Genomic DNA, 13,991 nt, shown 5'->3' with positions numbered 1-13,991 from the left:
ATTGCTCTTGTCTACATGAAATATGAACTGCTCTCGGTGGTTGATCTTGGGGTTGCGGCTGTGGTTGTGGCGTGGCTGTGGCTATGGCTGTGGTTGTCGTTGCGGCTACAAGTGTGACCGTGTCATTGACCATTGCAATGCATGGAAATCGATTTGCGAGCAAACAATTGCATAATCGTTGATTATGAGCTCACACAGTAGAGAGCTCACTCTGTTCATAGATTGAGCAGCATTGGCCACCAAAATGGCGCCCAGCTGCTCGGGCCGAGCTAGAATGTTGTCCATTTCAATTCGATTAGCGCGGAAATCAATCTGGTCGTCAGCGCATGTGGAAAACTCACTGGCAGCTGCTCTGTGATTTAACGCATATTACACGTAATGCATTTTCTATACTGCTTTCAGAGCTGCGCCGTTAAGAACCGCAAAGCCACTAACAACAACTCAAGTGCAGAATGCAGCAGCAAATGAATGCAGAGCCAATCACATAATCTATTTCTGGCGAATGGGCTGATAATTTGGGGCTTGGCTTTTGTGCGTGCGCTTGCAAAGTAGCGTTATTTGATTCCTTATCAGCAGTGCGCTGCCAATTATACGGGTGCAGTGCTGGCACTCTGATTCGATGTGGAAGGAACGCTGCTGCGTGAGAAATGATTTGCAAATGTTCAATATAAAGTACTTCCGTCAGATCGGGGCAAGCCAATTGATAGCATCATGGTGCTTGGGCTGATGCAACTTCAATGGCAGAGGCGACATGCCGCGCCGTGTAATTCATAAAAATTATGAAAAAATACCCACCCAGATTGGTCCCCAAGGGCCGTCGGCAGTGTCGATCGGCAGCCGCAGAGCGATGACATTGCCGCGGACATTGTCAAGCCAAGCACTTTATTTGCTGCGCGTTTGACATAAACATTTGCCCAGCGGACATCTGAATGGCCTCGGCCTCTCTGTGGCTCCATATAAGCGCCGCACGACACGCCAAGGAACAGAGTCGCGCAACAAGATGCCGCCGCCGGCCTGTCCCCGTCATCGAGCGTTAGCAATTTTTGAAATACGCATTGCAGAATTTATGTTATGCGTGCCACAGTCGGAGGCCGTTTCTATGGTCGTGCCAATGTCAAAACTCAAACTCCGAACCCGAAGAAAAACAAAAACTGCGCGACTCTGGCGCTGAAAGTGTCCAGTGACTTTCGCTGGGGCTCCTTGCAGTTGGCTGCGCTTGGGGCTTGGCGGTGGGTTGCTGAGAGCACGCTCCTCTGGAGGCCAGCTACGAGGCTTTGTCTAAATTTGGACGGTCATGTCGGTGACAGCTTTTGACTTGCCAGCGCTTCAACTTGTCGCAAGTGGCGCGGAGTTCAAAGCATCAGATTAGAGATAATGTTAAACATTTCCTTTCAAATTTGTGACTGAAGCCCGACGTCGCTAAAACTCAAATGCAAGCTACAAATAATTATGAAATACAAAAATTAATTTCCATTTTCATAAAGCTCACGCATTGAGCAAAAGTAAAAGTCTACGAAGAGAAAGAGTCATGGAAAGCGCTGAGACGCTGAGAAGGATGTGAAATGAATACGAAAAGAGTTTTAGAACATGTTCGATTTACTATAAATACAGCTAAAGAATGCTAGAAATAGCTGTAAAATCTCAATAAACTTTAAGCAAAACTATAATTAAAGTCTGGTCACAAATGTAGAAATTTAATAGCCCTATTAAGCTATTAGCCATTACTGAGCCGCATTCCTGAACATCAATGAACTGCACATTTTAACACATCTGAAGTGGAATGCGTTGGCTAAGCATGCTGCTCAAGCTCATCAATTTGCAAGTAGGTGAAATCAAGAAAATAAAGTTGTTTATCGGCAATTTGTTGGCCCCTATTCGTTTATTTGCTGGCTCAATTAATTTGTCACTTTTACTTCTAGTTGCTGGGCTCAGCGGAGACTGGGCTCGGTTTCACTAGTTAAGTTTCCACCTGGTAAGTGTTGCGCCCTGTCTTGGCCTAAACGTGGCTCTGATTGATTTGTATCAACGTTGATTAGGCCAAAACCAACAATCAGAGCGGCCTGGCGTGAAGGCCCACTTGAGGTTGGCCTTGTTAGATCGGACAGGCTCGATCAATTGACAGGCAAATTGCCAACCAAATGGTAGAGTAAAAAAAAGTCTGGCGAATGAGTAATTTCTAATACGTTTATTTACTTTTTGCGTTTAAGTTAACGATTACGTTTCAGTTTACGTTTACATTCACGTTGTTGTTTTTGTTTATAGCATCTGAAGTTTGTCTCGTGTTACATTGCATTTCTAGGCCTAGTATTGTATTAAGTATTTAGATTTAAAGTATTCAGACAGTCAAACCTCTTAAGTGAGACAAGCGTCGTCTCAGCGACGTAAGCTCAATTAAGAGGTTTGAATGATTTTTTGCACTACGACTAAGGAGCTTTCGAGTCTTAAGCTGATAGTATGCCGACATATTCAGAGTAGTCTTAGCAGTAAGTCTTATAGAGTAAGCATATATATGAGCATAAATATTAAGCTACAGTTCCAGAGCCCTTTCCATGTGGTGTGTGAGCGTGTGTGTGTGGTGTGGTGTATGGTGTGCCTGGCTCAGTCAGTGCCACGCTTTTCCCATTGGCCATGTGGTGCAGAGAAGTCCAGCTCTACGTTGCGCGCAATTACTTTGAAGTGCCACAGCTGCAGCCACATTGGAGGACCCCGTTTCGTACAGCTACTAACTAGATTATGAGCGTTGCTAAGCTTTCTGTTTTCTGTTTTTTTTTTTCCATTTTTTTTCTGTATTTTTTTCTGTATTCTTTTCTTGTAGCTAAGAGAGCGTGTGAGCGAGAGAGAGAGAGAGAGAGAGTACTTCATGCTAGTTTGCTCCATTCTCGATCTTCCATCCTCCGACCAAGCAACCGCTCGCGCCAGTTTATCGCTTGTGTAACGCGCGCTTTTGCATGTTGTCCCAAACGGCAATAACCGTCAGCTGCAGCAGCAAGAAGAGTGCCCCGGCAATTATGAAGCCTGCAAATAGAGTTGTAAAGCGCAAGAGATATATTTATGGGTTTATTTAATTAGCTGGTCACTCAGCCAGCAAGTGCGCTGGTTTTTTCTGTAGTTTCTTGCTTTCTGCTTTCTGCTGTGTGCCCAGTTAGATGTTGCACCGGCACGCGATTACCACAAATAAATTTGGCGCGCTTGAGTTGCAGATTAGACGAGTAGCGCCAGGCAGAGCCACGTTAACTTACCATAGCCATTTATGCAAGTGTCCGTTTTGTTGGCCAATTCCAATTGCAGCTTGCCCAGGCCGTCGCTCGTCTCGCCGTTGCTCGCATCGGCACCATTGAAGGCAAACTTATCGGTGATTTGGATGGACTGCACAAGCAAAATGTTCTCATCGGTTGCCGGCTGATGACTCACATCACGTTTCTGGCGTTCCGACTTAATCGCCAGCTCAACTGTGGAAAGGTAGCAACCAGAAGGTAACAAGTGATGAGGAATCATATATGTATATGTATGTATGTGTGTACTGAACAATCTGTGGGAGCCACAATCAGCCAGTGGCCAGAGATGAATGAAGCGGCGACTTGGACTAAAGTTCATGAACCCGAAGCTGAAGTTGAAGTTGAAGTTGCAGTTGATCGGACTAAACCCGGAACCGCTTAGCGTTTATCAGTTACATATTGTTGAAACAAATTGTTTGAATAAAGGGAATTTCATTTTCTTTGGGCCAAGTCGCTTCACTATCACTGCCAAAATCACTGCGATAAATCACGGGACAGCGATTTCGCACAGCACTACCGTTATGACTGCAACTTACCGCCATCGGTGCCATTGAGGATGGAGCGCTTGCGACGTCCATAGGACAGCAGAGACTTCAGCTCGCCGTTCTCATCGTTGTCGCAGATAACCGGTTCGCAGCGCGGTATGCAGGGCGTGACCAGGGCGCGGAACTGCACCAGCTCCGAGGAGGGGAACTTGAAGGCGTCGAACTGTGAGAGCAGCACCTTGCGATTGCTGGCCATCTTTTGCATGGCGCTCATAATGTATTGATCCGTGGGACAGCCGTTGGCATCGATCAGCGTAATCTCGGCGCTGTCTGTGCCATCCATGGCAACCAGTTCGCGCACAAATATCTCATACGGACTGTTGGCATCGACGATCTCGAATCGCAGCGCCAAAGGATCGCCAACCTCGGCAATCCGCTTCATATCGCTGCCATCACGCGCCGTGATCTTCATTATGACATTCGGTGAGTCAACAATAATTTCCTCGCTCAGAGTTGATTCGATCTCGCCAGTGACGCCCAGATCAACATTGTTCACAACCGTCTTGTTGGTCAAATCATACTGACAGCTAACGGCCAGACCCAGATCCGAGGAGGTGACAATCATATCGTGATGCTGAATAACAATGTCGTTCATATACCGTCCGTAGGCGCTCTGGCGCACATTGCACTCGAGGTCATTGTAGCGCATGCGCAGATCGAACTCCAGCGAGCTGTTGACATTTACGGCACAGGACTTGGGCGCTCCCTTGGCATAGACCTTGCCGTCGAAGAGCTTGGAGGTGCGAATCTTGGTGATCATCTCACCCGAGCGACAATCAATGGAGACATTGTAGCAGGCCGACTGCTCATAGGTGGCCGCCTCTTCGATGTTCAGGTAGGGCTCCGACAGATCGCTGAGCGTGGCGCGACTGTGGTGGGATAGACGGCAGACGTGCTCGCCGGTTTCATTATAGTCGTAGGAGTGGCAGCGGAAGGGGGCGCTGAGGCAGAGGTCGCGGCAATCGTCAATGCTCTGCACATTCTGGTGCACCGAGTCGACGGTCTTTAAAATGCGTCCCGAGATGCGCTTGAACTCGCACAGTTTGCTGGGCTCCTCGGCGCAGTTGTTCTCGAGATATTCGGCGCCATCGTAGGCCACAATGTTGGCCTCCTCCGACAGCGTAATGCGATCCATGTCCGACAGTTCACACAGGCCAGAGTGCGCATAAAAGTTGGCCGAGCTTCAGAGAGGCAGATGAATGAGCTGCGAAATGGCAACTGGAATGTTTGTAACGGGACTACCACTTACCGGCAGGTGAACTCCGTTTCGCCCAGGCACAGCTCGATGCAGTCGCGTCGCGTGGCCACGCTCTGGCTAGACTTGGCATGCTCCGGCAGACGGTAGCCCTGCACACGATCTATGCACCAGGCCTTCGAGCAGGGTCGCACACCAAAGCAGGATTTCTGTGCGTAGACCGTGAAAACGGGATATTGCGATCGGGAAAGTGAACCTGTCGTAAGTAGAAGGCGGAGCTAGAAAACCGCAGGCCCACACACAGACACACACACACACACACACCGGCGCACACATAGACACACCGCCAAATTACAAGCGTGCCCCACTCACCTGGCAATTGATCGGCGGTGCTGCGGAACATGACGCAAAGCCCCGTCTCGTAGTTAACAGCGCTGCAAGATTCATTAGCCTGGCAGGCCTCCAGGCAGTCGGTCAGCATCAGTGTGCCGGGCAGCGTCTCCAATTGCTTCGATGGCGCCGATAGCACGTACCTGCCGGGCATTGCGGGTTAAGACGAAATGCGGCGCATAAATATCTTTTGTTTACAACAGCTTTAAGGGGGGCTAGCATTAACGATTCTCTAGACTGGGCAACCTCGACAACCAAAGCGAAATCTTATTAGCTCTTCGTACGCCCCAACCTTTTACGATGTGCGAACAGGCGGTTCGTTAATTAATGGCCACCTCGCCAAAGTGCCGCAGTGCCACAGTGCCCCAAGTCCCTGCTCCACGCCTAATTGCCACCAGCCAGAGATCCATGTACACATAGACTCGAAAAGATATAGCAGCTATCACCTACCCAGTTATAAGCTCAAAGCCAATCATATCCGGCTCGCAGTCTTCATCGATCTGGCTGCCTAGTGGCGCAGCCGTCGCGCTCAGATCATCGATTTTGCTCTCGCCATTGACAGGTGTTGCTGCAGGTTCCGCTAGAGCAGCTTCCGCCGGCTGCTGTTCGCTCGCATGAGGTGTCAACGGTTTTGGTAGCTCGCTTCCGCTCGCTGGCTGTGCGCCCTCTGATGCGGCTGCTGCTGCTGAAGCTGAGGCTGAGGCTGCTGCAATTGTCGGCGTCGCATTGTTGCGCGGAAATGTCTTCAACGGTTTCGCCGGCCGCTTGGGCAGCTTGCGGGCCGCCGCTGCTGTGTCCACATGCAGCAGCAGCGCCAACAGTAGCACCAGCGACATTGTTGCCATCATGCTGACTCGCCCGTTTCTGTTCGTTGTCAATGACCGTGGCTGCATTTTGTTGCTGTTAGCTGTAAGATGGCAAAAATGATTTGGTAACTTGGTTTTTAATTAGCATTTCAGTTTCCTTGCATGCTTATCTCATGATTAATTGCAAGAGCAGTTACAGTTAAAGCTTAATAATGGGTTTAATGGATTTAATGGCAGGCCCCGGTCTCAGCCCCAGCCACAGCCCAAGCCGTAGCCGTAGCCGTAGCCGTAGCCCAAGCCTTAGCCCGGTCCCAGCTTCTGCCCAGTCTAGCAACGCCCACTAGCACGAAGTGCTTGTGATTAATTGTGCAAGAATTACGAAACTACAGCTCTGATGCAAAATCAATTTCGTTGATGATGAGTTCATGGCTGCTGCAACTGCAGCACGCACAGCCAAGGGAATTAAAATAACACCACTTGGCGAAAAAGTAAAGGAAAAACGCACGCAAAACTTCAGCCAGCCCAGGCTGGGAAAACTGAGAGAGAAAAATAGAAGCTGATTGGCATTGCGATTGCCTCTATGATCATGTGATCGATACTTTGGGTACTTGAATTGTTGTTAGTGGCTTTGCGGTTCTTAACGGCGCAGCTCTGAAAGCAGTATAGAAAATGCATTACGTGTAATATGCGTTAAATCACAGAGCAGCTGCCAGTGAGTTTTCCACATGCGCTGACGACCAGATTGATTTCCGCGCTAATCGAATCGAAATGGACAACATTCTAGCTCGGCCCGAGCAGCTGTGCGCCATTTTGGTGGCCAATGCTGTTCAATCTATGAACAGAGTGAGCTCTCTACTGTGTGAGCTCATAATCAACGATTATGCAATTGTTTGCTCGCATATCGATTTCCATGCATTGCAATGGTCAATGACACGGCCAGGCTGAGCAAGTTCATGTTTCATGTAAATATGTGGGGCGTCAAAAGTCGCAGTTACAGATGCAGATGAAGCTCTAATTGTCCATGTTAGCTGGGCCAGGTCTCGGCGACTCCTTTGGGCTCGTTTACATGCAGGGGAACAAGCCGCTGGCTGCAGGCGCAGCAAATAGAAATTCAGTGAAATGTTTGCCCACTCAAATTACAATTTAATGTTGTGGGTCAGTCGCTTTAGTGGGCCAATAAACTAAATCCGCATCGATGGACAAGACAAGCGTGGTAAACGCGGTCAGTTGCCATGCACATAAATTTCGAATTGGTATTGCAGTTGCTGCTGCTACTGCTGCTGGCAATGCTACAGCTCCTGCTGCTGTGGAGGATTTGTTTGGCATTTGAATTCGAGTTCGATGTCGATTTATTTATGTATTCACATGTATGGACACATTTGTATACATTTATTTGCAGCGGCACAGCGGCAAATGCATTTTGCCAGGAAATGCTGCAGCCCGAGTTGCGAGTTGATGTTTTGTGCGAATTTACGTATTTACAGTCAAATTTGACAGTTTGCATAGCTCTTGTTTTATGGACTCTTTATAGCCAGTCAATCCATTTGCAAGAGTTAAGAGTGGGAAGCGAAACGCAAAAAACTTGTTGCTTTTCGTGTTCTAATTGGGCCGTATAAAAATCTTTATGAGTGGTTCGTGAGCGCTGTTAATGGCCAATGGGGGAAAAGTTTTGATTATCGACCGTTATGATCATATGTAAGCTAATACGCTTCAATCTGAATAGCATTTAGTTGCTGAAATTTGGGCTAATCCGACGAGCCAGTGCCACCTGCAAGGCTGTCAGGTGTCAGCTGTCAATGAATCTGCGCGCTACTCTGACACCAATTTGAAACTGTCTCTCCGGCGTTGCGGCAGTAGCTCATGCTATTTCTCAATTAAAATTGCAAGTAATCAAAAAAATAGTGTATATATATATATATATATAATATTTCACTTCCATTGAGTGCTGCTGACTGAAACTGTGCCAGGCTGCGCCCCGGAACCAGGAGAATGCCGATGAGAATGACATAACTGGCGCGGCGAAGCGCGAACGCCAATGCGAATGCGAATGCGATGCGAGCGCTTATCTCAATTGAGGCGCGAGTCATTGTAACTGTAAGCAGTGTGGTAGCCGCAGATGAAGCCAGTCGGGCAGGTAGGTGCAAGCGTAGCTGTTGCGGTGACGGTGCTGGCTGCCTCTGCTCTGGCTCTGGCTATCTTCATTCCACTGGCTGGAGCAATTTGAAGTGCACCCGCAGGCCATTGGCACAGGAGCTGACCCACATCGTCCATGCCAAAGTTATTTTTATTGAAATTTTAGCAATTTGAGCCAATTTCTATAATACCATACAAATACACCGAATACATGTATGTGTGTTTTGGTTATTGGGTGTGCAGTGGTTATGCTATGCGACAAATGCTCGATTAATTGCCTGTGGATTAGCAGTGAAACTGTGGGCATTCTGTTGCTGCTGCACAAACAAAAGACTTAGGCGACAAACGTGTTTCAATATCACGATCAAAAGACTTAAACAACAAACTAGCTTTTCATTTGACAAGTAATGCCACACCGAAAACCTAACGGCATATTAACCGCACCATTTGAAAGCTTTTCGAATATCTAATCTACTCGGCCAATGTGTAAAATGAAAACATGAATTCTTTTCGAATCACGCTTCGCTTGTAACGCTACCGCAGCGACGGCTTAACTGTGAACCAATTCGGATAGTGAAAAATCAACATAAATGTAGTGCACAAAAGAGCTCGAACTGCTTTTAGCATAACAATGAACTTGCTGTTACCCCAGGCATCTTCGTCTGTCTATTGTGCGGTAATTGTCATAATACGGCTGCTTAGGTGACCAAATAACGTCGACTTATATGCATGCTCCTCCCCTCTATTACAGTTTCGGCTCCATTGTCGGCGGCACGTAGTAAACAAATTTGTCAGTGAGTCAATATAAAAGACTAGAAGTGAGAAATGTTTAGTATATGCAAATATGCTCCATTCACCGGGATATTTTTATCTCAGCATTGTTCAAATAGTTATGAAAAACAGGTGTAATCGGTGGAGAGTTCGGCAAAGAGTTCAAGAAATATTTATGATATATTGGCATTGTTTGTGTGCCTAAGACAAGCGGTCAAAATGCAGCGAAAGTTTTTGTTCAAATGGCATTCGAGATGAAGCATTTAGACAGACTTCAGCTCTTGTTTGGCTAGCTGCTAACGCTGATTATCTCTCTGCTTCTCTCTGCACATAGCCAAGCGGCTAATTGTCTTCAATTATATCATAACTGTTGGCTGACCCAACCCAAGTGACCCAAATCGCCAGGCCGAAACTGAATGGCCAGCCATCCCAGGCGATTACCACTCGGCCATGCACCAGTGCCGGAATGAGAAATGAAAATTTTTCGCAGATAAATAATTTTTTGTCATTCTGCGGACTTGAGTGCTGCTGGTGCTGCTGGCGCTTCTGCTGCTTCTGCTGCTTCTGAGCTGCGTGTGCGGCAGCCGGCAAAAGTTAATTGCCTCTAAATTCAGCGCATTTGGGAAATGTTTCGTCAGGCTGTCTAGATAGATGACAAAAGTTTTTCCGGGCAAAGCGCACAGCGTTTGGTCCGGTCACACGAATTTCTAACGGTTCCATCATCTCCTCGTTTCGACTTCAACTGGAAGATGACGTTGCTTGTTCACTGGCGCTACATGCTTAAGATTCGGTTTGCACAGATCATTCGCCAATCGCCTTGACATTCACCCAAGGCTTTCTCTAATGGTCCATTGACCATTTTCGTTTTAATTGATGGACATGTGGACATCCTGTTGAGTCTCGGCTTAACCATTGACACCATGTCAACCATGGATGGATGATGGCATGAATTTGATACCATTTGCAGAGCACGGTTAGCAATTTTTACTGCCACAGTTATTTAATTCCTTTTCTTTATGCTGATTATTTTATTTTATCGTTTGCATTATTATGAAAAAAAGTTGTTACCTTTGTATTTATTTTTTTCAAATATTATCGGATTAATCCTTTTACCGCTTTATTTGCACGCGAACAAATAAATTATTTTGTATTTTTAGTTGAATTTTCGTTTATGAACACAACGCACGCAGGACACACACAAATTGTTTCAATAAATTTGATTTTTTTTATTCCGTAAAATGTTTATGTTAAAAACACCGATGGACCGCTATGCTCCGCTCACCGTCTGCACTCAAGAAAGTGGAGCGCCTAACTGCCGCACATACACCTAGGCAATAGGTTCTTATGTGAGCTTCTCAACACAGAATTACAGATGCTGCGCTGGGAAAATTGAATCGCTCTCAGAGTTCGTTAGCTTCTATGACTCGACGACCGCGACTGCGACTGCCAGTTAGAGCACCTTGACACTGAATGTTCGCTGCGAAGGCCGCGGAAAACTCTACAAGTTGGTAGCCAACAACATCGACCATCAACAGCAGCAGCAGCAGCAGCACCGGCAGCAGCAGCCGCAGCAGCAGCAGCAACAACAACAGCAACAGCAGCAGAAGCGGCAACGGTTACAACTAACTAACGTTGGCTCTCTCTTCGGTCACGCAAACCGGTAAAACATCGGCCACAAAGCTAATGGGACGCGCTCTTCGGTGGCTCTCTTCGTGAGCTGCTCTTTGTTGGCACTTTCTTCAGCCGAAGCTTTTCTCTGTTGCCATTGTAACGGGCAACCTGTCGGAAGCAATAAAATGCAATTATACCAGTCGAGCTAAATGATTTTCTAATGCGATTCCATAGCTGCGCCGGCTACACGCAGCTTCATCTTCAGCTCGGCTCAAAAATGGCACACAACAGTGCGATCTTATTGCCAATTGAGACTATAGCAGGCAGGTGCATTGATTGCCACAGAGAGTAAAAGCCTAAGATTGAAAGAGTCTGCAAAGACTCATTCATATCTCTCTCTTTCTTTCTCATTCTATCTCTCTTTCATCCAACTAAAAAAGAACATTGCAGCTTTCTAATGACCAAAGCTGTAACCACAATAACAACAACGACATCAGCAGCAACTGTGATGATCATTAACGCAACGCACGCCTAATTAAATGCAAGATAACAAATCTGAACTAAGCCTCGAATGAGGCCACTGATTGTAGCATAGCAGGAGGAGGAGAAGCAGATGGAGGTGGAGGCGGCAGACGATGTGGAGTGTTCGCTTATGCATCTTACGCAACTGAAAACTTACGCCACGAAGAAAGCCCAACCAAGTCTTGCACATGTGTCAAATATGATTGAATCTGTTCGTCACTCTAACCTAACAGACTCATACTACCCATACGAGACACACGGACTCAGAGGCTGATGATGCAATTAAGTATTATCGAACACCAACCGAAAGCACATCAAACTGCACTCGATGCACTTTCCCCTTCCCCAATTTCATGCATTTCAGATACACTTGCAATTGCATTCAGTTACTCCCATTCGTCGGTTCGACAGTTCGATTCTCTGGCGATAAATCGACACGACGACATGACGATGAGGATGACGATGACGATGGAAATGAAGATGAAGATGAAGAGATGACGACGATGGCGACGTCATCAGCTTTTGTCGCATTGTGCGGATAATTGACGCCTCGGCTGTTCAATCATCGCGGTGGAGAGAATTATACAATTTGTTCAACAATATGCGATGAACCTGATAAAGAAATTACATAAATTGTGTCTTTCGGAAAAGCTTTTGGAGCAGGAAGTCTGCGATCGCCATCCGTCTGCCGTGTGAATGAAAATTCCTCTAGTTCTGTTTCGCCTTCCAATTCCAGTCCCCAATCCCCAATCCCAATTCCATCTTCTGTTCTCCGTGTTCTGAATTATGGGCTGGGCAATGAATGGTTGTAGATTGATTAAACAACAGAAAGCCAGACACGAAGCTTTGTGGCTGTCTGCAATCTATATATCTGACTCCGTCTCAGTCCATGTCTACGTCTGTTTCCTATTCCTCGTGATTGAGTAATTGTTGTTCGCAAAAGCTGTGCTCTAATTGTAATCTGTGCGCCGATCGCTGCCAAAATGATGTTGTTTGTTCCCAAGAATTAATTAAGTCGCTTGCCAAACCATCGCCAAATTACGCTGGGCATATTTCGCACTATGCCCCATTCCCAGGTCGCTTGGGTCAACTGACGAGTTTATTGCTCTTTCTTATCTGTCTGAAGCGCCGAACCGTTATGAGGAAGTCGATAAGTGATTTCAATGGGCCAACGTTAGCTTTGGCTTTTGGTGTCATTTCGATATTCAAATATGTGTTGCCATTCTAAAAGTCGGGAACTGGGCCAAGCCTAACGCCGAAAGTGAGGCCAACACAATATCTCGACTCGACTCGACTTGGCTCGCCTCGTTTGTAGTGCAAACAGACCCAAAAACTCTCCAGATAGATTTGTGTCGCTCTGTTCTCGTTGATTTGGTCAATTGAGTGACATGCAAATTTCCTTTCGATTTTCACACATTCTCCGTCGGTTTCATGCTGATTGCCGCCCCTGAGAAGGTCGATAGACAGCGGGAGGGTGAGTGGGAGAGCGGAGACATAGTCGGAGTAGGAGGAGTTATGTGCAGGTTGTTCACTGTTTATATTTCCGGCAATCAATCGGCTCAACTGAAGCTCTCGTTCATTGTTGCAATTGTTTGCAAATTGATCGACTTCGTCTGTTTGTTTGCCTCGCTTCGGGCTGGTTTGGATCGTTTTTGGGTTGTTGTTGCTGTGTTCATTAGACGTATATCGGCACACGCCGGACGACAGATGACTAAAGTACTTTCGCTTGGAATGCATCGGGAGAGTTTTCAGAGAAAGGAATCAACTCTGCGTGTCAGTGTAGTCACCTGGGCAAGGGAGGGGGGCGAAATGCCTTAATGGATGCGTGGCTGGATGTGGAACACATGTAAAAGGAATCTCCGACACAAATCGAGGCCTAATTGCTGATACGAATCGCACACATGATGAAAGTTGGCATCAGAGGCGCCAACGCCAACAGAGTTGAAAGTGCAGCGCGGACTCGACCCACTTCCGAGGGACGACAACGAACTAACAACGAAAGACTGAGACGACGAACTTGATTACTAGAACTGTAACAACCTTTCGCTTGATTGCACCGCTTTTGATTTGTTTTATTTCACTTTTCGATGGGCCCCTTTCCCCAAGGGCCACCACTAATTGCAGCAAAGGCATTTCTTCGACTCAGCTTTCCATGCAAAACACAACTAAACAAAAACTCATTCTAGCCACGCCAACTAGAATTTCACTCTTAATAAGTTTCTCGTTTGGTGTGTGCCACTGACTGACTGTCGTCAGACGTCAGTCGTCAACCGTCGAGGCTTTGTGGTCTGTCGTGGCCCTGCCGCAGGTTGACGTCTCTGGTCTCAGCATAAAACTGTCAACGAGCGTTTAACCCAGTTAACGCCCTTAGCCAAACACAGCCAAGACGGCTACGCCAGCTCGGTTCTCGATTCTCTGCTTTGAGTACTCGATCTATTCGACATGGGCGTTGCACGCCCCAACAGCAACAAAAAAGCGAGCAAGGTGTCAGATCCACAACCAGCCGAAGACCGAGAAGAAGAACGAGCCGCACATGAGCAATGAGCAGATAAGAAAAGCCACAAGCCGAATTGCCAGTAAGGTGCATTCGCGCAGCAGCTGAGCTGAGCTGAGTTGATGCTGAGTTGTTGCTGAGGTTGAGTGATGGCTCTGGAGGCAGCCTGGAGGATGAAGGTGGGTGGTGCGGAGCTGTTGAATGTGACCAGCGGATATCGAAGCTGTTCGAGGGGGGAGACGACTCAGC

At 47.1% G+C, this 13,991-nt stretch overlaps 1 protein-coding gene across 1 annotated transcript; it reads right to left on the bottom strand.

Annotated features, from left to right (window-relative positions):
- Positions 1–2,718: 2,718 nt before the first annotated feature.
- On the bottom strand, positions 2,719–10,603 carry mey (morpheyus). The gene is made up of 7 exons (XM_018098176.3): positions 10,184–10,603; positions 5,856–6,312; positions 5,388–5,548; positions 5,070–5,271; positions 3,812–5,001; positions 3,240–3,449; positions 2,719–3,015 (listed from the first exon to the last, which is right to left on the bottom strand). The coding sequence occupies exons 2-7, from the start codon at positions 6,296–6,298 to the stop codon at positions 2,921–2,923; spliced, it is 2,301 nt and encodes a 766-aa protein (XP_017953665.1). The 5' UTR covers positions 6,299–6,312; positions 10,184–10,603; the 3' UTR covers positions 2,719–2,920.
- Between the last annotated feature and the right edge of the window lie 3,388 nt (positions 10,604–13,991).

This window comes from Drosophila navojoa, chromosome 2, assembly GCF_054131105.1.
Source record: "Drosophila navojoa isolate 15081-1374.11 chromosome 2, UAZ_NAV_1.0, whole genome shotgun sequence".
In the NCBI taxonomy this organism is placed as follows: Eukaryota; Metazoa; Arthropoda; class Insecta; order Diptera; family Drosophilidae; genus Drosophila; species Drosophila navojoa.
Note: the sequence above shows the minus strand (reverse complement) of the source record. Positions and strands in the feature narration are given on the sequence as shown.